The sequence below is a fragment of the Falco punctatus genome, assembly GCF_963210335.1.
Source record: "Falco punctatus genome assembly, contig: scaffold_248, whole genome shotgun sequence".
NCBI classification, from domain to species: domain Eukaryota; kingdom Metazoa; phylum Chordata; class Aves; order Falconiformes; family Falconidae; genus Falco; species Falco punctatus.
The window spans coordinates 1-26,278 of NW_027660137.1; the positions used below are offsets into that span (position 1 = coordinate 1).

The window sequence follows — 26,278 nt, forward strand, 5'->3', positions numbered from 1 at the left end:
GGATCTCAAAGTCCTTCCAGGTCTGATCTCAAAGTCCTTCCAGGTCTGCCAGAAGGTGCCCGTGATCTGCGGGACATGGGGACACAGCGGGTGGCACCGGGGATCCACCGTGGGGGAATGCTGGGGGGAGGTGGGCAGCGGGGACATCCCTGGAGACACCCCTGAGGACCCTTGTGGCCCTGGGGACATCACCCCAGCACTGGGCACCCCATGGCTCCAGGGACACCCCCTGGGGACCCACACCTGGCACATGGGCTGTCACCCTGCCCGCCGGGTGTCCCCCTGCCCTGATGGGTGCCCCCCACCCCGCTGAGTATCCCCCCACCCCACTGGCTGCTCTGATGGGCGCCCCTCACCCCACTGGGTGTCCCCCCACCTCAGCAGGTATCCCCCTGCCCCGATGGGTGCCCCCTACCCCCCCCCCCCCACGCTGGGTGGGTGCTCACGCGGGGGTCGCAGATCTGGGAGCAGTAGGTGTAGATGGCGCGTGCCCGGTCCACCTCCCCCAGCTTGCACTCCATGTCGGCGAAGCGCAGGCACAGCTCCCGCGCCGCGTCATCACCCAGCACCTGCCGGGGGGGGGGGGGGGGTCACACCAACACCGGGGGGGACACCGGCACCAGGCTGGGGGGGGTACCGCCCCACCAGCACACACCCCCTGCGCCCACCCAGTGCCCACTGTCCCCACCCCCACGTGGTGTCCCCAAGTCCCCCTGCCCCTGTGGGGTCCCCTTGACCCCCTGCCCACCCAGTGTCCCCATGTCCTCGTGCCCACCCGCTGTCCCCATCCCTACTCCCTGTCCCCCCACCCCCACCTGCTGTCCCCAAGTCCCCCCGCCCCCACGGTGCCCCCTGTCCCTCTGCCCAGCCAGTGTCCCCCTTGGTCCCCCTGCCCACACGGTGTCCCCAAGTCCCCATCCCCACTCCCTATCCCCCCACCCCTCCACCCCCACCCCCCGGCCCCCCAGGTGCCCACCTCGATGGCCTTCTGGTAGATGGGGCGGGTGTGGGTGACACCGTAGAGCTCGGCCGCCCGCTTGATGTAGATGTTGAACATGTCGTGCTGCTGGGCGGGCAGGACAGCGCGGGTGGCGCGCTCGTACACCCCCATGGCGTGGCGGGCCAGCCCGTACTGCTCCTCCAGCCGCGCGTACAGCAGGTAGATGGCTGCCGGCAGGGGGGCACCGTCAGCCCGTGCCCCCCCGGGGGGCTGCCAGCCTGCCCCAGGGCTGGGGGGGAGGCTGGTGGGTGCCCACGGTGGGGAATGGGGGGCCTGGGGGACCCAGTGCAGGCACAGGGGGGGGCAGGGTGACCCCACAGATGCCCAGGAGGGGGCCCTGGGGGAGGGGCTGGGGGACCCAGTGCATGTGCAGGGGGGCTGGGGGACCCCACAGATGCCCGGGGGAGGGCTGGGTGACCCCACGGACATGCTGAGGGTGGAGGGGTGCCCTGGGAGGGGGCTGGGGGTCACCACACATATCCAGGGGAGCACCCAGGGGTGCTGGGCAGGGTGGGCACTGGGGTGCTCACTGCAGGCACCCACCTCCACCCCATCCCCAACCATCCCCCCCCCACACCCTCCGTACTCTTGGCGTAGCGGGGGGGGCAGCCGTCCAGCGCCTGCTCGAACAGGTCCCGCGCCCGCTCCAGCTTGCGCCCCCCGTAGCGGGTGACGAACTTGCTGAGGTAGGTGTGCCACACGTCCGCCACATTGGGCCACCGGAACAGCGCGATGCCGCGCTCGTAGGCCTGCGGAGACACCGGGGACACCGCTGTCACCACCCCTGCCTGCCACCCAGACCCCCAGGATCTGTCCCCAACACCTTCCTTGGCCACAGCGTCCCCACAGTGTCCCCAGTGTCACCAGCACCCTCCCCGCTGTCACCACTGTCACCACCACTGCCATTACCCTGCCACCCGGACCCCCAGGGCCACCCCAGGATCCGTCCCCAACACTGTCCTTGGCCACAGGGTCCCCACCATGCCCCCAGTGTCACCAGCCCCCTCCCACAGGTGGGGGAGGGGCTGCCGGGTGCCCACCTTGAAGCTCTCCTCGAAGTAGCCGTGCTCCTCCAGGAAGAGCCCGTAGTTGATGACGATCTGGGGGGTGGCGATGCGCAGGTCCAGGATACGGTCATACACCGCCTTGGTGGACTGGGGGGGGACAGGGGGCTCAGCACCTGCCACCCAGCACCCCCTGGGGACAGCAGGGTGACAAAGGAGCACCCAGCGAGGACATGGGGTGGCGGGGGGGATGACGCAAAGGGATGTGAGGAAGGGGATGGGGGCACGGGGAGGGCATGGGGCACCCAAATGGGATGGGAGCACCCAGAACCGGAGCGGGGATGCAGGAAGGGACCCCACAGGGGGGCTGGGGACACCTGGGACCTGGGTGTCACCCACCTGGAAGGTGCCCAGGCTCTCCTCCAGGTCGGCCAACATGGACCAGACCTTGAGGGATTTGTAGAGGCGGTTCTGGACGGGCTCCGTGGAGTCGAAGTACTCTGCTCTCTTGGCCGGCAGCGCGGTGGCTTTCTGGGGGGGGGGGAGGGACACAGAAAGGGGTGTCCCCAGTGTCCCCAAGACCCCACACACACGCACCACCCCCACCCCCTAGCCTCCCTTTCCATCCTCCCAACGCCCACGACCAACCCAACCATCCCACTAGGGGACCGGGGCATCACCCTGAGGAGACCCGGGTGTCCCCTGGGGGGACACGGCCCCCCAGCCCCCCGCCCCCCACGGACCCGCAGGATGCGCAGCGCCTCATCGTAGTTCTGGTGGCGCAGCTCCATCTCCCCGAACTCGCACCAGATGGCGGCCAGGTCCTCCACCTGCTTGAAGCGCACGCAAGTGGCCTTGCTCAGGATGGTGCGGGCCTGGGGACACAGGGGACAGTCAGGGCTCCGAGGGTCACCCAGGGGAGGGGACAACCGATGGTCCCCCCACTCACGTCGTCCAGTTGCCCGTTGTCCTCGTAGAAGCGGGCAAAAGCCACCCAGAGCCCGTGGGGACGCCCCGTCGCCTTGAAGGGGTCCACGGTGCGCACGGCCTCCGTGTACGTGTGGATGATCTGGGGACACGGGGGGACACGCTGGGGACACGGCCAAACCCCAGCTGTGCAACGCCCCCACACCTGCCCACCACTGCACGCACCAGCTATGTGGCCTCACGCCCCACCCCGGGGCTCTGCACGTCCCCATGGCTACCCCAGCGTCACCCAACAGCCACCCCAACGTCCCCAGGTGTCCCCTCTGCCCACTCCAACATCCCCAGGTGTCCCCTCTGCCCACTCCAACATCCCCAGGTGTCCCCTCTGCCCACTCCAACATCCCCTACACCCACCCCGATGTCCCCAGGTGTCCCCTACACCCACCCCAACACCCCCCTACCACCTCTACGCTCCACCCTCACCCCAGCCCCATTGTCCTCCACCCAGCGCCCCCAGCTGCGCTCTGCCTGCTCTCCAAGCGTCCCCTCCCCATGTCCCCACCCTGTCCCCACCTGCTCGGGTTGCCCCTGGTAGAGCTGCACCCGCTTGTGCCACTCGTGGACGTTGTGGGGGTTCTGGCGCAGCAGGACGCTGTTGAGCAGCAGCGGGCGCCGCGCCATCAGCTGCTCGAAGCGGGCCAGGCGCAGCTCCAGCTCCACCTCCTCTGCAGGGACACGGGGACGGGGTGAGGGGGGGACATGGGGACGGGCTGACCAGGTGCTGGCCACCCCTGGGTGGGCTGGGGGTGCCAGGGGCAGCTCCCCATGGGGGAAACTGAGGCAGGGCTCCCTGCCACCAGGGCCACCCCCGCATGTGTCCCCAACACCCTCCTTGGCCACAGGGTCCCCGTGCTGTCCCAACGCCCCCCACCCTCACCGTCCTCCTCCTTGCCCAGCTCCGCCACCGTCTCCATCTTGGCGGCGATGACGCTCTCCTCGAACTGGGCGTAGCTGTCAAAGACCTGGGTGAAGTCCCGCACCGTCATCACCGTCTGCACCGCCTCCTCATAGACATCCCGCGCCTGTGGGGACAACGGGCTGGGGACAGGGCTCCTGGGGGGGCCTGGCTCGGGGGCGACAAGGGACCAGGGCGGGGGGGTGGCCCTAGAGTGACATAAGGACAGGTGCTGGCCCTGGGCTGACATAGAGACAGGGGTGGGACAGGGGATGGGGTGCTGTGGGGGATGGGGACACGGGGGCTGCAGTGGCCCGGGGGGGGCAGGGGAAGGGGACACAGGGGCTGCAGGGGTCCGGGGGGGGCGGGGAGGGGAAGGGGACACGGGGGCTGCAGGGGCCCGGGGGGGGCGGGGAGGGGAAGGGGACACGGGGGCTGCAGGGGCCCGGGGGGGGCGGGGAGGGGAAGGGGACACGGGGGCTGCAGTGGCCCTGAGGACAGAAGCCCGTGACCATGGTGGCCTTGGACCCTTTTTTGGGGGTGGGGAACGGGGCTGTTGTGACCCCCGGGAGGGGGAGGGGGGGCCTGGGGACAGCCAGCCAGGCCAGCAGCGACACGGGTGGCACTTGGGGACACGTCACCTTCTCGAAGTGGCCGCTGCGGATGTAGCAGTCGGCCAGGGCCCCCCAGAGCCGCCCCAGCTGGTCGGTGAAGCGCGTCAGCCCCCCGCGGATGATGGCGCCGGCGTCCAGCGAGCGAACCCGCTCCGGGTGCTGCGACAGCAGCTCGCACAGCTCCTGCCACAGCTGGGGGGGGACAGCTCAGCACCCGGGACCCCTGGGGGACCCCCGTGACCCCCCCCCACGCCAGACCCAGGTCCCCTTTGTCACTCCCTGCTGCCCCCCAGCCCCCTGTCACCTGGGGGAGGGGGCGTCAGCACCCACAAGGACCCCCCCCACCCCCATGGGAGACCCCCCGCACCCACTGGCATCCCATGGTGCTCACCAGAGCCCCCAGTGACACCCCCCGCAGCACCCATGGGTGCCCCCTCAGCACCTTGGCACCCCCACAGCCGCCTTCCCCAGCTCTCCAGCACCCCCAGGTGGGGGAGGGGACGTCCCCCCAGCACCCATGGGTGCCCCCCCCGAGGCTGCCCACCTGGTAATTAGACTTGCCCTCCTTGGAGACGAAGCGCTCGTCGTTCACGAGGCGGGCAAGGCGCACGGCGGCCTCGTCCAGGCGCCCCACGGAGCGCAGGTACTGCACGTACTCCTCCGCGCTCTCGGGGCTCAGCTGGGGGGGACACACAGCGCCTGTCCCCAGCGTCCCCTCCACCATGGCCCCCCACCCACGGCCCCTCTGGTGTCCCCGCTACTGCCTGGTGGCACCCACCCCATCCCTGTCTCGCTCTGTGCCACCTCTGCCACCGCCACCCCTGCTCCGTGGTACCTCTGGCACTCTCCATATACCGCTGTCACCACTGTCCCTGTCCTGTTACTCCTGTCCCGCTCCATGTGTCCCTGCCACCTCACCTCTGTCCTTGCTCCACGTCTCCCTGCCACCCTGTCCCTGCTCCATGTCACTTCTGTCCCAGCTCTGTGTGTGCCTGCCACCTCTGTCCCCATGCAGTGTCCCCTCTGTCCGGGCTCCGTGTGTCACTGCCACCTGTGTCCCTGTGCTGTGTCCCTGCCCCTCCTGTCCCTGCCCCATGTCACCTCTGTCCCCACTCTGTGTGTCCCTGTCACCTCTGTCCCTGCTTTGTCACCTCTGTCCCTGTGCAGTGTCCCCTGTCCCTGCTCCATGTGTCCCCGCCACCTCACCTCTGTCCTTGCTCCGTGTCACCTCTGTTGCCACCACCTGTCCCTGTGCTGCGTCCTCTCTATCCCTGCTCCATGTCCCCTGTCCGCACTCCATGTGTCCCTGCCACCTCACCTGTGTCCCTGTACTGTGTCCCCTCTGTCCTCACTCTGCATGTCACTACCACCCCTGTTCCTGCTCCATGTCACCCCTGTCCCCACCACCCCACCTGTGTCCCTGCCTCATGTTCCCTCTGTCCCCACCCTGCGTGTCCCGACCTCACCTGTGTCCCTGTACTGTGTCCCCTCTGTCCCCGCTCTGTGTGTCCCTGCCACCTCCATCCCTTCTCCACATCCCCTGCGATACTTTTGTCCCTCCCTGTCCCCCCACCCCTGACCCCACCTCCCACCTCCAGCCCTCCCCCCCACCCCTGTCCCCATGCCGCCACATCCCCCACACCTCCCTCCCCCCACCCAACCCATGCCCTGCCCCCTCCGCCCCCCCCCGGGGTGACACCAGCCTCCGCCCCCCCCCGGGGTGACACCAGCAGGTTCCCCAGGGCGGCAGGCACCGGCGGTACCTTCAGGTAGCGGCGGTAGACGCGGACGGCGGTCTCGGGCAGAGGGTAGCGCCGCACGAACTGCAGGTAGAGGGGCCAGATGCGGTGGTGCTGGGTGATGGGCAGCGCCCGCAGCGCCCGGTCGAAGGTGCGGCGCGTCCGCGTGATCCGACCCTGCTCCACCAGGAACTGGCAGTAGTCCAGCCAGATACGCGGCATCTGTGGGGCGCGGGGAGGGGGAGATGGTTATGGGGCTGAGGGGGGGGGCTGCTCGGGGGGCTGGAGGGTGGGGGGGCCTGCAGGCACAGCTGGGGGGGGTGGGGGGCCGCAGGAGCAGTTATGGGACTGGAGAGGCTCACAGGGGTAGTTATGGGGCTCCCTGCCCCCCCAAGCTCCTCCTCACCCCCCCATCCATCTCCCTCCCTGTGCTCCCCACCCCCCCATCTCCCTGTATCCTACCGTCTCCCTCGATGTCCCTGTCCCCACCCCACACACCCCCCATGCCCTTCCCCACTCCCGTACCTCTGCCCCCCCTTCCAGCTGCCCCTGCCCCCCACAGCTATATCCCCTCCGTGTCCCTGTGTCCCCACCTTGTGCATGAAGACGAGGGCGCGCTCGTGGCAGCCATTGGCCTCCTCATAGGCGGGGTCGGTGGGGCAGCGCCCCTTCACCTGCTGCCGCCGCTGCCGCAGGTACTGGTACCACAGCTTGTAACTGGGGGGTGGGATGACATGCCTGTCACTGCTGCCACCCCTGCCATCACCCCCTGCCACCCTGAGGGGACGCAGCAGGTCCTTGGCACCTCCTTGATTCAGGAAGGGACACAAGAGGTCCCCATCGCCCCCCTGCCCCGTGGAGACAGCCTGGAGACTCTTGTCACCTCCCCATGAGGGGACACAGGAGCTTCTCATTGCCCCCCTGCCCCATGGAGAGACCACAGAGATCCTTGTCACCCCCCCCATGAGGGGTCATGAGATGCCCTTTGTGGTCCCTGTCACCCGTGAGGGAACACAGGAGATCCCAATCACCCCCCTGCCCCATGGAGAGACCCTGGAGGTTCTTGTCACATCCCCACGAGGGGACACGGGCTGCCCCTTGTCACCCACTCACCCCATGCAGGCACCAGGCGCATCCCTGTCACCCCCCATCCCCATAGTGGGGCCCAGGAGGTCCCTGTCCCCCATGAGGACAGCCCCCAGTCCCCATTCTACGCCCACAGCACCCATGTGTCCCCACCCCTGCCCCGTGAGGTAGCCCCTGGGTCCCTGTGTCCCCCACCTGCCGGGCAGCTCGCGGAGGGCGCGTTCGAAGAGCAGGTTGAGGCGGTGGCGTGGCCCCTTCTGCCGCGCCTGGATGTAGCGCAGCCAGCAGCGCACCGAGAAGGGGTTGCGCAGGATCTCCTCCTCGTGCTGCACGTCCTCCTCCTCCTGTGGGCAGCGCAAAGAGTGAGGGGGGCACAGGGCCAAGGGACAACAGGGACACAGAGCCAGAACGAGCAGGGAGCAAGGATGGAAGGGGATGGGGACATGGAAGGAGGGGGAACGGGGGGGGCACAGGGACCAGGAGGAATGGGGGCGGGTGGGGGAAGCGGGACAGGGCAAGGGTGAGCGGCCATGGCAACAAGGAGTGAGAAGAGTGAGAGGTGACAGGGACAAGGGACAAGAGGAACACAGAGCCAGAACGAGCAATGAGAGGGGCAGGGAGCGAGGATGGAGGGGAACAGGGATGCAGAGCAAGGGGGGATGGGGGGGCATGGGGACCAGGAGGGACAGGAAGCAGGACAGGGCAAGGGTGAGTGGACATAGCAACAAGGAGTAAGAAGAGTGAGGGGTGACAAGGACAAGGGAAAATAGGGACACAGAGCCAGAAGAAGGAGTGATGGGGACAGGAAGCAGGGATGGAGGAGAATGGGGACGTGGAGTGAGGGGGGATGGGGGGCGTGAGACGGGCCAGGGGTGCAGGGAGGGGAACTGCACAAGGGCAAGGGGACGTGGGGACAGGGAGTTAGAAGAGCTGAGGAGTGACAGGGACAAGGGGAACAGGGACGTGGAGTGAGGGGGGACGCGGGGCGTGGGGACACGGGACAGGGCAAAGGTGGGGGGACATGGCAACAGGGAGTGAGGAGAGGGATGACAGGGACAAGGGACAATAGGGACGCAGAGCCAGAATGAGGGGTGACAGAGACAGGGAGCGAGGATGGCGGGGGACGGGGGATGTGGGGGGCGAGGACAGAGCGAAGATGAGGGGACGGGGGGCCAGCGAGTGACAAGAGTGAGGGGTGACAAGGACGGGGAGGGCCGGGGGTGCTGGGGGGGGGGGGGCGAGCCCCCCGAACTCACGAAGCAGAGCTCGGGCCGCTCCAGCTCCGGCTCCGGTGGCCGCTCCGGCTCTGGCTGCCGCTCCAGCTCCATTGGCTCCTCCCGCTCCAGCGCCTCAGCCGCAACCGCAACAGCCATTTCATCCCGCTCCGCCATCTTTCCCGGCGGGCTACTATGACGCCACTTCCGCTCTCCCACCCACCCCCGCGCTGATTTTTCCGTCCTTTCATTGGCCGTCACTCCCGCCTGTCAGAGCCTTGCCCCTCCTCCGCACTCCTCTAAGCCAACGGGAGGTCTGCGGTGCTGACGGCTCGGCCAATGGGCGGCCGCCGTGTTCGGTGGTGGGAAAGCGGAAGTGGTGCGGTCAAGGAGGCGCCATGGGGGTGAAGCTGGAGATCTTGCGGGTACCTGGGGGGCTGACTCGGGGGGCACGTACTGGTCTGGGGGGATGAAAGTGGGGGGTGGGCACCGGCTCCGGGGGGGTATCGGCCCTAGGGAGCAATGGGGGGGCGTACCGGCCCCAGGGGAGCAGCGGGGGATGGGTACCGGCCCCAGGGGGTAGTGGGGGGGTGTATTGGCCGGGGTGGGGGAGTGGTACTGGCCCCGGGGGGAGGGAGTGAGGGGCGGCTGGAGGGGCGTTGGCCCCGGGGGGGGGGGCAGCTGAGGGGCGGGTACCGGCCCTGGGGGTGGGGGCGCTGGCCCCGGGGGGCAGCGGGGGCCTGGCCTGGGGGACCCTGGAGCATGGCGGGGGGCAGCGGCGGGACAGTGCAGGGGGGCGGGGGGGGGACACGCTGGAGCCATCCTGGCATGAGGGACAGCAGGGGGGCTGGGGGGAGCACTGGGGACCCCCAGCACGGGTGATGGCGGGGAGGGGATGACACTGGGGACCCCCAGCACGGGTGACGGCGGGGGGGACGGGGACGCTGGGGACACCCAGCACAGGTGACGGCGGTAGGGGCTGGGGACGCTGGCTCTATGCCAGCCCAGGTGCCACCCTCCTGCCCTCAGCCAGGTGACACCGCCCCCACCTGCCAGGGGGAGGGGGGGTGCCGGCCGGGGTCCCGGGGAGGTTGGGGGTGACAGTGTCCCTGTCCCCAGATGCTGCTCTACTTGTCCTTCCCCGTTGGCATCTTCTGGGTCTCCAACCAGGCCGAGTACTTCGAGCGGCACGTGGTGCAGCGCAAGGTGGGGGTGGGGGGCTACTGACCCCCCCCGCTGACCTCACTGACCCCGCTGCCCCCCCCGACCCCCCCCCCACTGACCCTGCTGGCCTGATCCCACTGACACCCCCACCCCCCACCCCCGATGCTGTTGACCCCGCTGAGCCCCTCCCCGCTGACTCCCCTTCTCTTTCCCAGAGGGAGATTTTTCCTCCGGATGACCCCAACCAGGTAAGTGACCCCCAGTGTCCCCACCATCTCCCCCCCCAGTGTCCCCACCATGCCCAGTGTCCCCCCTAGTGTCCCCAACATCCCCCACCGTGTCCCCACCATGTCCAGTGTCGCCCCCAGTGTCCCCAACATCCCCCCGCCATGTCCCCACCACATCCAGTGTCCCCAGTATCCCCCCACCATGTCCCCAGCACCTCCAGTGTCCCCAACATCCCCCCTGGTGTCCCTAGCACCTCTAGTGTCCCCAACATCCCCCCGCCATATCCCCACCATTCTCCTGATGTCCCCAATGTCCCCCCTGGTGCCCTCAGCATCTCCCCCTGTCCCCACGATCCCCAACGTCTCCCTGGTGTCCCTGGTGTCCCCACCCCCACACGCTGGGGGCAGGACAGGGGACACAGAGGACACCCCCACACCTGGGTACACTCGTGGTGTCCCTGGGGCCACCCCTGTGTCCCCTGACCTGTGTCCCCCCCAGCGGCAGGCGATGGCAGAGCTGAAGCAGCGGCTGCGGGAGGGGAAGGGGACACGAGCTTGAGGGGACACAGGGACATCCAGTTGCTGCGGTGACACAGGGGACCCGTGGCAGCGTGGTGACACCAGTGCCATGGCCATGTTGGTGACAGAGGGGACACGTGGCTGCTGGATGAGGCTTCGCTGTGACGCTGCAGCTACCCTGGTGACAGAGGGGACATGTGGGAGCATCCTGTCACTGTGGCCAGGACAGTGGTGGCATCACCGTGGCCACCTTGGTGACTGGGGACATGTGGCTCCTCAACATGGCTTCATCGTGACACCATCACCCTGTTGGTGACACAGGGGACATGTCGGTCTCATCCTGACACCGTCACTGTGGCCCCATTGGTGACAGAGGGGACATATGACTGTGTCCTGTCACCGCATGTGTCCTGCTGCCATTGCCGTGGCCATATCAGTGACAAAAGGGACACATGGCTTCATCTTCGTGCCGTCTGTGTGATAGCATTGGTGACAGAGGGGATGTGTGGCTTTGTCCTGACACCATTGCTCCGTTGGTGACAGAGGGGACACGTGGCTGCGTCCTGCTGCCATTGCTGTGACCACGTTGGTGGCAGAGGGGACACATATGGCCTTGTCCTGTCACCGTGTCCGTGACAGAGGGACACGTGGCTGTCCCCATGTCCCTGCCCTGGCAGCGTCACCACGACAGCTGGGGACACATCTGTACCCGCCACTATCCTGCTGCCATCGTGTGACCTCTGTGTTGGAGGGGACAAGTGACACTCCTGGATGTCCCCACCCCAATAAACAGTGCTGGCACCTGCACCACCTGTGGGGGGGGGGGTCATGGTGACAGCAGGGTCACCTGGGGGGGGTCAGTGTCCCCCAGGGTGTCATGGGGGGTGGCTGAGGTGTCCCCTAGTGCCACCTGGGGTCCTGTGTCACCCCTCTGCCGTGAGTGTCCCCTGGTGCCACCTGGGGACCATGTGCTCCCCAGTGTCACCCATCTGCCCTGGGTGTCCCCCTGTACCTTGGTGCCACCCCCTCCCCAGGTGCCCAGTGTCCCCCAGTGTCAGCCCTCTGCTGTGGGTGTCCCCTAGTGCCACCCCCAGTGCTTCCTGTCCCATGGTGCCACCCCCTCCCCGGGTGCCCTGTGTCCCCAAGTGCCACCCATCTGCTGTGGGTGTCCCCTGTCCCTTGCTGCCACCTCTGCCGTGGGTGTCCCCTAGTGCCACCCCCAGTGCCCTGTGTCCCCTGGTGCCACCCAGGGGTGATGGTTGCTATCTTCCCCCGCCCCCGATGCCACCTGTGTCCCCAAGCCCCCCTCCCACCAGATGTCACAGGCCCCGTGGTGACAAGCTCGGGGGGGTGTTTATTGGGGTGAGGGGCTGGAGGGGGGGATGGGGTGACATGGGGGGATGGGGGACAGGCGGGGGCCCTGCCTGGCTCAGGGTGCTCAGTCCTGTGGGGAGACAGGAGGGGGGTGTCCCCTGGGTGCCCCCCAGGAGGTTCCCCCTGTGCCCCCTCCCCCCCGTCCTGAGTGCTGCCCCCCCGGGGGTCCCATGTGTGTCCCCCCCCCCCTTAGGTACTCCTTCCGTGCCCCCCCCCCCGGGGAACCCCCTCTGGGCCCCCCCTCGGGTCTGTCCACCCCCTCAGTGCCCCCCCAGGTGCCCCCCCCCCCCCGGCTTGGTACCCCCTCACTGTCTGCTCCCCCCGCCACCCCCTGCCCCGGGCGCCCCCATCAGCCCCCACCCCTGGTGACCCCCCAGCCCCCCCTCGCCCCTCCCCCCCCCCCAACCATCCCCGTCAGCCCCCCCATTGGCCTCCCCCCAGGTGTCCTCCCACCATCCCAGCCCCCCCCAATCCCCCGCCCCGGGTGTCCCCCCAGCCCCCGACCCACCCCCCCCGGGTGCCCCCCGCCATCCCCCTCCCCCCCGGGTGTCCCCCTAGCCCCCCCCCGGTGCCCCCCACCTGGGCGGGCCCGAAGCCGGGCAGGCGGGGCACGGGCAGGCGCTGCTCGTCCATGCGGCGCCCCTGGGAATGCGCCAGCAGCTCCAGCAGCCCGGCCAGCTCGGGGGGGGGGGGCGCCGCCCCCGCCTGCGCCAACACGTGAACCCACGGCCGGGACCCCCCTCCATCCCCCACGGACCCCCCGGCACACACGGCCCCCCATAAACACCCCGCGGCGTCCCCTCACGGACCCCCCATGGACACCCACCCCCCTCCGACCCCCCCACGGGCCCCCCCGGCACCCACAGACGCCCCCCCAGACCCCTCCGCACCACCAATAGACCCCCCTGGCCCCCACGTACACCCCCCCAAAACCCCCGGCACCCCCACCCCCCCCCGGCACGCACGCCCCCTCCCCAGCCTGGCCCCCACACCCCCCGCCCCCTCCTCCCCCAGCCGCGCCCCCCGCCCTCCCGTCCCCCAGCCGGGCCCGGCCCCCCCCCCCCGCCTCTCACCGCCCCCCCCCGCCCCTCACCGTCGGCCCCCCCCAGGCTGCAGCGCTGCTCGTCCATGCGGGCGCCCTGCACCGAGCTCAGCAGCGAGAAGAAGCCCTCCTGCTCCGGGGACCCCCCCGACTCGGGGGACCCCCCCTGCGCCGGGGCCCCCCCCTGCAACGGGGACACCCCCGGTAAGGGGGAACCCCCGGAACCGGGGACACCCTCTGAAAAGGAGACGCCCCCCTACCATGGGACCCCCCCCAAAGGACAACCCTCCCAGAAAAGGGGGCCCCCCCCTTTGCTTCAGGACCCCCCCCTTTAATGGGGAACCCCCCGATATGGGGACAGCCCCGGTAAGGGGGAGCCCCCGGAACCGGGGACACCTCCCCCAAAGGACAACCCTCCCGGGAATGGGGGACCCTCCCTTTGCTCCTGCCCCTCCCCCCTTTAATGGGGAGTCCCCTGAAACGGGGACCCCCCCCCCATTCCGTGGACCCCACATGCAACAAGGACAGCCCCCAGTAATGGGGGGACCCTCCCCGCAAAGGACAACCCTCCCCGCAATGGGGGACCACCCGTTTGCTCCGGGACCCCCCCTCTTTAATGGGAAGTCCCCTGAAACGGGGGGACCCCTCTGCTCCGGGGACACCCCCCTATTCCCAGGCCCCCCCGGTAAGGGGGACCCCCCTGAGAGGAGACACCCCCCTGCTATGGGACCCCCCCCCGCAAAGGACAACCCTCCCCGCAGTGGGGGACCCCCCGCTTTGCTCCTGCCCCCCCCAGCGGGGAACCCCCCCCCCCCATTCTGGGCAGCCCCCCGCCTCGCAGCAGGGAAGCCCCCTTTAACGGGGAGCCCCCAGCTTGGGACCCCCCCCCCCAAATCCCCCCCCCAAAATGGGGGACCCCCGCTATGGGACCCCCCCCATCACCCATGCTCCCCCCCACCTTGAATGGGGACCCTCCCTATGGGTGACCCCCACCCTTGGGTGCCCTCTCCCCTTTGTGCCCCCCAAGCCACCCCTACGGATACCCCCCCCACGGGTCCCCCCCCCACGGGGTCCCTCACCCCCGCGGGTGCGTGGCCGGGCGCTGTCCCCCCCGGGGCGGCCATGGTGGGTGCAGCACCCACCCTCCACGCCGCCCCTTATACCCCCGCACCCCCCCGCGAGGCCGGCTCAGCGGGGGGGATGGACACGGGGGGGACACGGGGGACGGGGACACGGGGCGGGACACGGGGACGATGAGAGCGTGGGGAGGGGGGCACGGGTTGTGTGGGGGGGCCGAGGGCACCCATGGGTGCTCTGGGTGCTGTGGGGCAGTCGTGGGTGCTGTGGGGTGCCCAGGGATCTGTGGGGAACCCGTGGGTGCTGTGGGGTCCCCAGGGGTCTGTGGGGAACCCGTGGGTGCTGTGGGGTGCTATGGGGTGCCCTTGGGTGCTCTGGGGTCCCCAGGTGTCCGTGGGTGGCTGTGGGGTGACTGTGGGTGCTCCGGGGGTCTGGGGGTCCATGGAGTGACTGCCCGGGGGGCTCTGTGTGTCCGGGGGGCTCAGGGTGCCCGTGGGTGCTCCAGGGTGCCCATGGCTCCACGTGGGTGCTATGGGGCGCCCATGGGTGCTGTGGGGCGCTGTGAGTGCTGCGGGCACCCCGGGGTGCTGCGGGGTCCCGGCGGGGGGTCCCGGGGGGGCGGGGGCGGGGGGGATGTGATGGGCCCCCTCCCCCCGCCCCGTGTCCCCAATCCCCCCCTGGCAGCCGCGAGCAATTAACCAAATGGCTCTTAATTGCACCCATAATTCCCCTCCCCCCTCCCGGGAACCAGCTCACCCCGCGGGGGGGAGGGGCGCTCCTCACGCCCCACCTGGATGCTGGGGGGGCACCCACCGCCGGGGGGGCACGGCCGGCCCATCCCCCACCGCCTCGGGCGGCTCCGCGGGGTGAGGGGGGGGCACGGGGGGGGACACGGGGTGTGACACGGGGGGATACGGGGGTAACACGGGGGGGACACGCGGGGGACACGGGGGGGACACGGGGCGACACGGGGGGACATGGGGTGACACAGAGGGTGACAAAGGGGGGACACGGGGTGTGACATGGGGGGGACATGGGGGGTGATGGAGAATGACACGGGAGAGGGACACGGGGTGACACGAGGGGGACACGGGGGGTGACACGGGGGGGACATGTTGAGGTGACACAGGGGGTGGTGGGGGTGACACGGGGGGTGACATGGGGGGTGACACGGGGGACATGGAGGTGACACGGGAGAGGGACACGGGGGGTGACACGGGGGACACACAGGATGTGACATGGGGGGACACGGGGTGACACGCAGGGGACACGGGGGGACATAGAGGTGACACAGGGTGACATGGGGGTGACACGTGGGGACACAGGGGGACATGGAGGTGACACAGGGTGACACGGGGGTGACAAAGGGGGGACACGGGGGGACATGGGGTGTGACATAGGAGAGGGACATGGGGGGGACACGGGGTGTGACACAGGGGGACATGGGGAGACACGCGGGGGACATGGGGGGACATGGAGGTGACACGGGGTGACACGGGGGTGACAAAGGGGCGACATGGGGTGTGACACGGGGGGATATGGGGGTGACACAGGAGAGGGACATGGGGGTGACACAGGGGTGACACGGGGGGACATGGGGTGTGACATGGGGGGACATGGGGTGACACGCGGGGACGCGGGGGGACATGGAGGTGACACGGAGGTGACAAAGGGGTGACATGGGGGACACGGGGTGTGACACTGGGGGACATGGGGTGTGACACGGGAGAGGGACACGGGGGTGACACGGAGGGACACGGGGATGACATGGCGTGTGACACAGGGGTGACACGGGGGGGTGACACGGGAGAGGGACACGGGGGGTGACACGGGGGGACACGGGGTGTGACACGGGGGGACATGGGGTGACACGCAGGGGACACGGGGGGACATGGAGGTGACACAGGGTGACATGGGGGGTGACACGCGGGGGACACAGGGGGACATGGAGGTGACACAGGGTGACACGGGGTGTGACACGGGAGAGGGACATGGGGGGTGACACGGGAGAGGGACATGGGGGGTGACACAGGGGGACATGGGGGGTGACACAGGGGGACATGGGGGTGACACAGGGTGTGACACGGGGGGACACGGGGGGGACATGGAGTGTGACACGGGGTGTGACACGGGGGGACATGGGGTGACACGCGGGGGACATGGGGGGACATGGAGATGACACAGGGTGACACGGGGGTGACAAAGGGGGGACATGGGGGGACACGGGGTGTGACACTGGGGGACATGGGGGGACACGGAGTGTGGACACAGGAGAGGGACACGGGGGGACACAGGGGTGACACGGAGGGACACGGGAATGACACGGCGTGTGACACGGGGGTGACACGGTGGGTGACACGGGAGAGGGACACAGGGGGGGACACGGGGGACACGGGGGGGGACACGGGGTGTGACACGGGGGGACATGGGGTGACACGCAGGGGACACGGGGGACATGGAGGTGACACAGGGTGACATGGGGGTGACACGCGAGGGACACGGAGGTGACACAGGGTGACACGGGGGTGACAAAGGGGGGACACGGGGTGTGACACTGGGGGACATGGGGGGACACGGAGTGTGACACGGGAGAGGGACACGGGGGGACACAGGGGTGACACGGAGGGACACGGGAATGACACGGCATGTGACACAGGGGTGACACGGGGTGTGACACGGGGGTGTGACACGGGGGGACATGGGGTGACACGCAGGGGACACGGGGGGACATGGAGGTGACACAGGGTGACATGGGGGGTGACACGCAGGGGACATAGGGGGACATGGAGGTGACACGGGGTGACAAAGGGGGGACACGGGGTGTGACACGGGAGAGGGACATGGGGGTGACACGGGGGGACATGGGGGTGAAACAGGAGAGGGACACGGGGATGACACGGGGGTGACATGGGGGTGACACGGGGGTGACATGGGACACGGGGGGACATGGAGTGACACGCGGGGGACACGGGGGGACATGGAGGTGACACAGGGTGACATGGGGGTGACAAAGGGGGGACATGGGGGGACACGGGGTGACATGGGGGGACACGGAGTGTGACACGGGTGAGGGACACGGGGGGACACGGGAATGACATGGGGTGTGACATGGGGGTGACACGGTGGGGTGACACGGGGGGTGACACGGGGGGTGATGGGGGTGACACGGGAGAGGCACACGAGGGGGGACACGGGGGTGGCACCTGGTGTCCCCCACCCATGGTTGCCACTCACCCACGAGGGCAGGGACCCCTGCCGGGACAGTGTTGTCACCGCAGTGTCCCCCCAGAGGCCCCAGTGGCTCCCAGTGCCTCCCAGTTTCCACCCAGTATCTGGCAGTGTCCTCCAGTTCCCACCCAGTGTCCCCCAGTAGCCCCCAGTACCCCCCAGTGCCCCCCAGTTCCCACGCAGGGTCCCCTCTGTCCCCTTGCCGTGTCCCCAGGTGCCCCCAGTGCCCTTCCCCCAATTCCCAGTTACCCCTCCCCCCACCCCCAGTCCCCATCTGGTATCTCCAGTAATCCGCCCCATCCCTTCAGCTCCCCCAGTTACCAACCCAGTCCCTCCCAGTTACTCCCCCAATTACCCCCCCAGTCCCTCCCAGTTACCCCCCCAGTCCCTCCCAGTGCCCCCCCGCTCCCCCAGTTACCCTCCAGTCCCTCTCAGTTACCCCCCAGTCCCTCCCAGTGTCCCCCCAGTCCTTCCCAGTTACCCCCCAGTCCCTCCAGTTGCCCCCCAGTTCCTCCCAGCTCCCCCAGTTGCCCCCCAGTTCCTCCTAGCTCCCCAGCTCCCCCAGTTGCCCTCCAGTGCCCCCCAGTCCCTCACAGTTATCCCCCCAGTCCCCCCAGTTACCCCCCAGTCCCTCCCAGTTACTCCCCAGTCCCCCAGTACCTCCCCAGCTCTCCCAGTTACCCCCCAGTCCCTCCCAGTTACACCCCAGTCCCTCCCAGTGCCCCCCTGAGCTCCCCCACTTACCCCCCAGTCCCCCCCAGTACCTCCCCAGCTCCCCCAGTTACCCCCCAGTCCCTCCCAGTGCCCTGCCCCAGCTGGGCACTTGGCCAGCAGGCCATTGCCCTGCCCCCCCTCCGTGTCCCCGTCCCCCCCCCGGGGATCCTGAGTCCCCATGTCCCCCCTGTCCCCCCCTCCCCCCATGTCCCCCCGGTCCCCATGTCCCCCACCCCCCCGTGCGCCCCCCCCAGACGGGGTCTCCATGCCTGGGGACACCAGCCCTGCCCCCCCCCCGCAGGGACCCCCAGGGACAGGGACACCTGTGGGGACACCGGGGGGTGCGGCCCGAGCTGGGGGGTCCGTGGGGGGCACCCATGACTGGGGGTCTCACCGGGGGGGGGGGAACTGTGCCAGCGGGCCAGGCCGCCCTGTCCCCTCCCCGGGTGTCACCGTGTCCCCCCCCTCCTCCGGGCCCCCCCCCCGGGCCCTCCCCCAGCCCCGCCCCTCCAGGGACCCCCACCACGGGACCTCCCCCCGTTCCCCCCCCGGTGTGTATCCCCTCCTCCCCGGTGTCCCCCCTGAACCCCCCCCGGTGCCCCCCCCCGCCCCACACAGGCACAGGCAGGGACAGGGGTCAGACCTCAGGGGTCACGGGGGGGCGCGGGGATGTCACCTGGACACCCGGGTCCGTGCTCCCCTCCCCCCCCATTGCCCCTCTTGCGTGACGCTCCTGATGACGTCACTGAAGATTTCCGGGGGCCGCCCCTCCCCCACACCAGCTGGCGGGGCCAGGTGTCCGAGGGGGGAGGGGCGGGGGTCCCCGGCGGCCGGGCCCCTCCCCCCCGTTTGTGACTCTGCCCCGCCCCGTGGGGCGGGACCCGGAGCCTGGGTCCCCCCGCCCTCGCACCGTGGGGGGCAGGGCTGGCGGCGCGGTCACGTGGCCGGGGCCGCCTGTCTGTCCGCCGGAGGGGGGGGTGTCTCCGTTGGCTCTGGCCCCGCCTCACCGCTTCGGGCCCCCGCCCCGCCGCTTCGACCCCTCCCTGCCGCTTCGGGCCCCGCCCCGCCGCTTCGACCCCGCCCCCGCCGCTTCGACCCCGCCCTGCCGCTTCGGGCCCCGCCCCGCCGCTTCGACCCCGCCCTGCCGCTTCGGGCGCCCGCCCCGCCGCTTCGACCCCGCCCCGCCGCTTCGACCCCGCCCTGCCACTTCGACCCCGCCCCCGCCCGCTTCAACCCCGCCCCCGCCTGCTTCGGGGCCCCGCCCCGCTGTTTCGGCCCCGCTCCAGTCCCCGCCCCGCGGTTGCCCCGGGAGACGCGGCCCCGCCTCTGGCGCTTTGCGGCAGCCTCGCGGCGTTTTCCAGGCGGCGGCGGCCGTACAGCTGTCGTAAAACGGCCGTAAAGCGAGAGCGGGCAGCGGCCGCCGCAGGGTGGGTACCCGTGGGGCGGCGGCGGCTGGGCCCGATCTTCCCCTCCCCCTTCCGTGTCCCACCCTGTGTCTCTGCTGCGTGCTCCTCCCTCCCCGGCGCCCACCGGCCCCCCCCGGCCCCCCCCCCGCTCCTCTAACACCCCCTCAGCCCCCCCCTCCACCGGGCCCCCGTGTTCTGGTCGCCCCCCAGCCATCCCCATCACTTTCTCTGGCCATCTTGGGACCCCCTTTGCTTCCCCAGAGCCTCCCCCTTTCCTGAGCTCCCAGGCCCCCTCCAGCCGCACCCGTCCAGGACCCCCTGTCCCCCGTGTTCTGGTTACCCCCCCCCCAGCCATCCCCATCATCCCCATCACTTTCTCTGCCCACCCTGCGACCCCCTTTGCTTCCTCACCCGCCCTAGCTCTCAGGACCCCTCCAGCCGCCCCCCTCCAGGCCCCCCGCCCTTATCCCCCCATGTTCTGATTGCCCCCCCCCAGCCATCCCCCGTCACCTCCTCTGCCCACCCTGCGACTCCTTTTGCTTCTCCACCCCCCCCAACTCCCAGGACCCTTCCAGCCACCCACCTCCAGGCCCCCCTTGCCCCCCATCCCCATCCCCCGCCCCCCCTGTGTTCTGGTTGCCCCCCCCAGCCATCCCCATCCCCTCCTCTGCCCACCCTGTGACCCCCTTCAGTCACTCATAGCCTCCCACCCACCCCAGCTCTCAGGACCCCTCCAGCCACCCCCCTCCAGGCCCCCCCAGACCCCTCCAACCCCCTCATTACCCCCCCAGCCATCCCTCATCACCTCCTCTGCCCACCCTGCAACCCCCTTCGGATGCCCACAGCCTCCTCACCCCCCCTGAGCTCCCAGGACCCCTCCAGCCGCCCCCCTATGGCCCCCCTCCAGCCCCCCCAGTGACCCCCCCATGTTCTTGCCCCACCAGCAGGATGGATGCCCGCTTCACCCGGGGCAAGTCGCCGCTGCTGGAGCGTGCCCTGGGCCGGCCCCGCACCGAGGTGAGCCTCAGCGCCTTCGCCCTCCTCTTCTCCGAGCTGGTCCAGTACTGCCAGAACCGTGTCTACTCGGTGGCCGAGCTGCAGGCCAAGCTGGCCCGCCTGGGCCAGCAGGTGGGCCTCCGCGTCCTGGATGCCTTGGTGGCCCGGGAGAAGAGCGGGCGGCGTGAAACCAAAGTCCTCAACATCCTCCTCTTCGTCAAGGGCCCCGTCTGGCGGGCTCTCTTCGGGAAGGAAGCCGACAAGCTGGAGCAAGCCAACGACGACGACAAGACCTACTACGTCATCGAGAAGGAGCCGCTGGTCAACACATACATCTCGGTCCCCAAGGAGAACAGCACCCTCAACTGTGCCGCCTTCACCGCTGGCCTGGTGGAGGCCGTCCTCACTGCCAGCGGCTTCCCCGCCAAGGTCACTGCACACTGGCACAAGGGCACCACCCTCATGATCAAGTTCGAGGAGGCCGTCATCGCCCGCGACAAGAGCCTGGAGGGGCGCTGAAGGGGGGGAGGGCTACCCAGGGGCGGTGCTGGAGGTGGGGTGGGTTCCTCAGAGTCAGCACTTGGGCCTTGCGGGGGTTCTCGGCCACCCACAGGGGTGCGAGAGCTGGGTTAGGTCCCTGGACACCACCCAGGGTCCCTCCTGATGGCCATTGGGCACCCTGGGTCCTTCACCACCATCCCGTGTCCCCCTAGATCACCCTCAGGCGCCCTCAGGGATGTTGGAGCTGGGTTGGGTGCCTGGACACCATCCTGTGTCCCCCCAGATGGCCCTTGGGTGCTGTCAGGGATGCTGGAGGTGGTTGGGGTCCTTCACCACCATCCTGTGTCCCCCCGGATGTCCCTTGGGTGCCCTCAGGGACATTGGAGCTGGGTTGGGTCCTCCACCTCCATCCCGTGTCCCCCCTGATGGCCCTTGGTCTCCCTTGGGGGTGCTGGGGTCCCTTTGCGTCCCTGGACACCACCCCTTGTCCCTCCTGGTGGCCCTTGGCCTCCCCTGGGGACGCTGGAGCTCATCTGGGTCCCTCACCACTCTCCCTTGTCCCTCCTGATGGCCCCTGTCCTGCCTTGGGGACAGCGAGGGGTCGTTGTGTTCCTGGATGCCATTCCTTGTCCTTCCTGATGTTCCTCGGCTGCCCTTGGGGACATCGGAGGTGGTTGGGTCCCTCACTGTCCCTTGCGGTGGCCCTCGCTGTCTCGGGGACGCTGGAGCTGGTTGCTGTCATTATAAACCTCTCTTGTTCCTCCTGGTGGCCCTCGGCTCTTGTTTGCGGGGGGTGGGGACATCCTGGGGCTGAGCTGGGTCCCCAGACACCGTCCCTCATCCCTCCTGGTGGCCCTTGGGCCCCCCTGGGGACACGGGTTGGCCCGAGTCCCTCATGGTGGCCTTTGGCCTCATGTCCCTCACCGTCATCCCTTGTCCCCCCAGTGGCCCTCAGTATCTCCTGGGGATGCTCGGGCTGGTCCCTGTCCCTTCCAGTCACCCTCGGCTCATCACCAGGGGTGTGAGGACACCCTGGGGTGGCTTCTGTCCCTCCACAGTGGCACTGTCCCCTCAGGGGCTTTGGGGCTGCAGTGGGGCAGCTGGTGTCCCCAAGCCCTGTCCCTTGTCCCTCCTGGGGACATGGGATGTCCCCTGTCCCTTTGGGGACACTATGGCTGCTCCTTGGGGACATTGTGTTGTCCTCTATCTTCTTGAGGACATGGCACGGGTCCTTGGGGACATCAGGTTGTCCTCTATCTGCTTGGGGACACTGGGGCGGGTCCTTGTCCCCTTGGGGACACTGGGGGGCTCCCTGGGGACATGGGGTTGTCCTCTGTCTCATTGGGAACACTATGGTGAGTCCCTGTCCCCTTGGGGACACCTGAGCTTGACACCGGGGGGCTCCTTGTCCCCCTGGGGACACCCGAGCTCGTCCCTGGGGACACTGGGCCCTTGGGGACCCTGTCCCCACCCTGGGTGCCATTGCTGTCACATGCAGGGTAGCCGCACCCTGTGCCCATGTCCCCGTCCCCCCCCAAAGCCACTTCCTTCCCCAAAGTGCTGCGCTGGCAGCCGGGCGGGGGGGTGGCACGTGTCCCCAAGGTGGGGGCTGCTGGTGGCCTTGGGGTGTCACTGCCTGGACACGTCGCACCCATGGGACAGCGCTGGGCAGGTGCTGGGGGAGCCGAGGGGGGGGGGCAGCGCCCCATGTCCCCCTCCCTGCTGACTGGTGTCCCTTGTCCCCACAGGCGGGCGGTGGCTGTGGGACATGGGGGTCCCCTCGGGGCTCTGTCTGCTGCTGGTGGCCACCAGCCTGGCCTGGGGGGGGCTGCTGGGCGTGTTGCTGGGGCGGCGTGAGTCGGGGGGACAGGGGGACATGGAGGGGACATTGGGGAGATGTGGGGACGGGGGGGGACATGGGGACATTGGGGGGACATGGGAGGGGATGTGGGGATGGAGGGGACACAGGGACATTAGGGGGAAGTGGGGATGGGAGGGACATGGGGACAATGGGGGGATAGGGGGGGAAGTGGGGGGACATGGGGACCTTGGGGGGACATGGGGGTATGTGGAGGGATGTGGGGACAGGGGGGACATGGGGACACTGGGGGGACGGGGACGCAGGGACACTGGGGGGCTGTGGGGATGGGAGGGACATGGGGACATTGTGGGGATGTGGAGGGATGTGGGGATGTGGGGGACACGGGGGCACATGGGGACATTGGGGGGATGGGGGACACGGGGGCATTGGGGGGACATGGGGACATTGGGGACATGGGGGGATGTGGGGATGGTGGGGACATGGGGACATTGTGGGGATGTGGGGGGACATGGGGGTGGGGGGACATGGGGATGGGGGGACATGGGGACAATGGGGGGACATGGGGGTATGTGGAGGGATGTGGGGACGGGGGGACACAGGGACATTGGGGGGATGGGGGGGGCGGAAGGGGACAGGGCGGGACATAAGGTGACATTGGGACATAGAGGGGGACGTGAGTGTGGGGACACTGGGGACAAGGGCCGGGGGGTGCTGGGGGGTGACAGGGTGACAGTGTCCCCCCGCCCAGACGCGGCGCTGAGCCAGGAGATCCGGCGCTTGCGGGAGGGCCAGGAGCTGCTGGCGGGGAATGGTGACATGGGACGGGGGGACAGGGGGGACGGGGACGTGGCGGGGGCTCCGGGGGGACAGGAGTGGGTGGCAGTGGGTGACAGGTGGGTGGCAGGGACAGCAGTGGCTCGAGGCGGTGGGTGGCCATGGGTGACGGCACCGGTGGCGTGGGGACTGGTGGCCATGCTGGTGGGTGGCAGCGGGTGGTGGCAGCAGGTGACAGGGGGTGACAAGAGGTGGTGGTGGCACTGGTGGCAGTGGGTGGCAGCGGGTGACAGGAGGTGGTGGTGGGCGGCAGTGGGTGACAGCGGGTGACAGGGGGTGACAGGAGGTGGTGGTGGCAGTGGTGGTGGGTGGTGGCAGCGGGTGACAGGGGGTGACAGGAGGTGGTGGTGGCACTGGTGGCGGTGGGTGACAGGAGGTGGTGGCACTGGTGGCAGTGGGTGACAGTGGGTGACATGTCCCCACAGGCTCAGCACTGGCGTTGGCGCTGGCGATGCTGGAGAGGAACCAGACGCAGCTGCAGCAGCGTGGTGGGTGACACCGTCACCCCCTGTCACCTGCGTCACCCCCTGTCACCTGTGTCACCCCCTGTCACCGGCATCACCCTCTGCATCTGTGCTGTATCCCCTGTAACCCGTGGCACCCCCTCACCATTGTCATCCTTGTGTCCCCAATGTCCCTGTGTCCCCCCAATGTCCCCCCATGTCCCCCCAATGTCCCCCCATGTCCCCCAATGTCCCCAAGTCCCCTCAGTGTCACCATGTCCCCCCAATGTCCCCATGTCTCCCCAATGTCCCCATGTCCCCTCAATGTCCCCAAGTCCCCCAATGTCCCCATGTGCCCCCAGTGTCCCCATGTGCCCCCAGTGTCCCCATGTCCCCCAATGTCCCCAAGTCCCCCAATATCCCCATGTGCCCCCAGTGTCCCCATGTGCCCCCAGTGTCCCCATGTCCCCATGTCTCCCCAATGTCCCCATGTCCCCCGCAATGTCCCTGTCTTCCCCCAGTGTCCCCATGTCCCCCCAATGTCCCCATCTCCCCCTGTGCTCCCATGTCCCCCCAATGTCCCCGTGTCCCCCCAGTGTCCCCATGTCCCCCCAACGTCCCCGCTGTCCCTGTGTCCCCCAGGTGCGGAGACGGCCAAGCTTCTGGAGGTCCTGTCTGCCAACCAGAGCACGACCCGCATGGAAGGTGGGGACATGGGGACAAGGGGGCACATCTAGTGACCTGGGGGCAGGAGGGATGTGGGGTGACATGGGGGATAAGGGGGGACATTGGGGGACATCAGGGGACACGGGGATGTGACGGGATGTGGGGATGGGAATATGGAGTGACATGGGTGGCACAGGGCCATGGCACCATGGGGGGACAAGGTGGGCATGGGGATGTGATGGGATGTGGGGGCAGGGGGACAGGGGACATGGGGTGACATGGGGGATAAGGGGGGACATTGGGTGACATCAGGGGACATGGGGATGTGACGGGATGTGGGGATGGGGGGACATGGGGTGACATGGGTGGCGTAAAGCCATGGCACCATGGGGGGACAGGGGGACATGGGGGATAAGGGGGAAATCAGGGGACATTGGGGAACAGGGGGCTGTGACAGGATGTGGGGACAGGGGACATGGAGTGACATGGGCCAGGGGAGACATGGGGTGGCATGGGGGATAAGGGGGGACATCGGGGGACATCAGGGGACGTGGGCATGTGACGGGATGTGGGGACAGGGGGACATGGGGTGCCATGGGTGGCACAGGGCCATGGCACCGCGGGGGGACAGGGGGGACAAGGGGGGACAGGGGCCGTGATGGGCTCAGGGGACACCCGGGGCTGTGGTGCCCTGGGTGACGGTGCCACTGGGGGTCCCGTGTCCCTGCTGTCCCCAGTGTCGGGGACGATGGTGGCCGTCTGGCGGGACCGCGATGACACGCGGGCTGCGCTGCACCAGCTGCTGCTGGCACTCTGGGCCCACAACGGTGGGGGGGGACCCCTGGGGGGGGGGGGACGACCCCTGGGTCCCTGGGTCTGTGCGTGGGGGGTCACCTGGGTCCCTGGGTCCATGTGGGGGGTGGGGGGTCACCTGGGTCCATGGGGGGGGGGTGTCACCTGGATGGGGGGTCCCCTGGGTCCGTGTGTGTGGGTGTCACCTGGGTAGGGGGTTCCCTGGTCCATGGGTGGGGGGTCACCCGGATGGGGGGGTTACCTGGGTGCCTGGGTCTCTGGGTGGGGGGTCCCTGGGTCCATGGGTGGGGGTACCGCTGGGTGCCTGGGTTGCGGGGGTGGGTGGGTCACCTTGGTTCCTGGGTCCGTGGGTGGGGGGTCACCCAGATGGGGGGTCAGCTGGGTCCCTGGGTCCATGTGGGGGGGGTCATCTGAGAGGGGGGTGTCACCTGGATCCCTGGGTCCATTGGAGGAGGGTCACCTGGGTGGGGGCTCCCCTGGGTCCACGGGTGGGGGGTCCCCCTGGGTCCCTGGGTGCCCAGATGCCTGGGTCCATGGTGGGGGGTCACCTGGGTGGGGGGTCCCTGAGTCTCTGGGTGGGAGGAGTCCCCTGGGTGCCTGGACACCTGGGTCGCTGGGTGTGGGGTCACCTGGCTCGGGGGTCACCGGTGCCCCCGGGTGCCCCCAGGCTCGGGCTGCGCCATCTGCCCCCCCGGGTGGCGGCTGCACGGGGGCAGCTGTTACCGCTTCGGCCGGGGGGCTGCGGGGTGGGCGCAGGCCCAGGGGCTCTGCCGGGAGCAGGGGGCGCAGCTGGCGGTCATCGGGGACCCCCAGGAGCAGGTGGGCACCATGGGGGGGGCACCCCTGTGTCCTGGGGGGTGGGGGTGCACCCATGGGTGGGGGGCACACCTGCATCCCGCAGGGGGGACAGACC

General features: G+C 69.4%; 4 protein-coding genes and 1 long non-coding RNA gene across 8 annotated transcripts in view; 2 read left to right on the forward strand and 3 right to left on the reverse strand.

Moving 5' to 3' along the window:
• Window positions 1-15: 15 nt before the first annotated feature.
• XAB2 (XPA binding protein 2) lies at window positions 16-8,739 on the reverse strand (the record flags this gene model as incomplete). The annotated part of the gene is made up of 16 exons (XM_080411881.1): window positions 8,582-8,739; window positions 7,521-7,669; window positions 6,833-6,956; window positions 6,264-6,461; window positions 5,045-5,179; window positions 4,528-4,692; window positions 3,869-4,013; window positions 3,505-3,656; window positions 2,954-3,073; window positions 2,748-2,879; window positions 2,404-2,535; window positions 2,041-2,154; window positions 1,587-1,749; window positions 977-1,167; window positions 447-569; window positions 16-66 (listed from the first exon to the last, which is right to left on the reverse strand). Coding segments are annotated over exons 1-16 (2,229 nt in total), but the record flags the coding sequence as incomplete, so codon positions are not given.
• Window positions 8,740-8,910: 171 nt separating this feature from the next.
• Window positions 8,911-20,829, forward strand: TRAPPC5 (trafficking protein particle complex subunit 5). Of its 4 annotated transcripts, XM_080411883.1 has the most exons (4): window positions 8,911-8,964; window positions 9,659-9,745; window positions 9,919-9,951; window positions 20,235-20,829. In XM_080411883.1, exons 3-4 carry the CDS (start codon window positions 9,938-9,940, stop codon window positions 20,803-20,805), a joined length of 585 nt encoding a protein of 194 aa, XP_080268009.1. In that variant the 5' UTR covers window positions 8,911-8,964; window positions 9,659-9,745; window positions 9,919-9,937; the 3' UTR covers window positions 20,806-20,829. The 4 variants fall into 4 exon arrangements, with proteins under 4 accessions (XP_080268009.1, XP_080268010.1, XP_080268011.1 ...); XM_080411884.1 differs by lacking the exon at window positions 9,659-9,745 and having other exon boundaries at window positions 8,947-8,964; XM_080411885.1 differs by lacking the exons at window positions 8,911-8,964; window positions 9,659-9,745; window positions 9,919-9,951 and adding an exon at window positions 19,218-19,311 and having other exon boundaries at window positions 20,238-20,829.
• LOC308057865 lies at window positions 11,058-11,763 on the reverse strand. The gene is made up of 2 exons (XR_013925499.1): window positions 11,567-11,763; window positions 11,058-11,406 (listed from the first exon to the last, which is right to left on the reverse strand). It is a non-coding gene; the product is annotated as an uncharacterized lncRNA (long non-coding RNA).
• Window positions 11,888-14,818, reverse strand: PCP2 (Purkinje cell protein 2; the record flags this gene model as incomplete). Its single annotated transcript, XM_080411880.1, has 4 exons — window positions 13,909-14,818; window positions 12,897-13,031; window positions 12,403-12,522; window positions 11,888-11,893 (listed from the first exon to the last, which is right to left on the reverse strand). The coding sequence occupies exons 1-4, from the start codon at window positions 13,987-13,989 to the stop codon at window positions 11,888-11,890; spliced, it is 342 nt and encodes a 113-aa protein (XP_080268006.1). The 5' UTR covers window positions 13,990-14,818.
• Window positions 20,830-22,311: 1,482 nt separating the features above from the next.
• Window positions 22,312-26,278, forward strand: part of FCER2 (Fc epsilon receptor II) — a gene marked incomplete at its 3' end in the record, with an annotated part of 4,365 nt that continues 398 nt past the window's right edge. Inside the window, exons 1-7 of the mRNA XM_080411882.1 lie at window positions 22,312-22,459; window positions 22,536-22,640; window positions 23,358-23,420; window positions 23,869-23,931; window positions 24,529-24,591; window positions 25,290-25,379; window positions 26,033-26,202. Of these exons, the coding sequence (XP_080268008.1) occupies window positions 22,441-22,459; window positions 22,536-22,640; window positions 23,358-23,420; window positions 23,869-23,931; window positions 24,529-24,591; window positions 25,290-25,379; window positions 26,033-26,202 (573 nt within the window). The 5' untranslated portion in view covers window positions 22,312-22,440. The remainder of the gene's footprint in view (window positions 22,460-22,535; window positions 22,641-23,357; window positions 23,421-23,868; window positions 23,932-24,528; window positions 24,592-25,289; window positions 25,380-26,032; window positions 26,203-26,278) is intronic.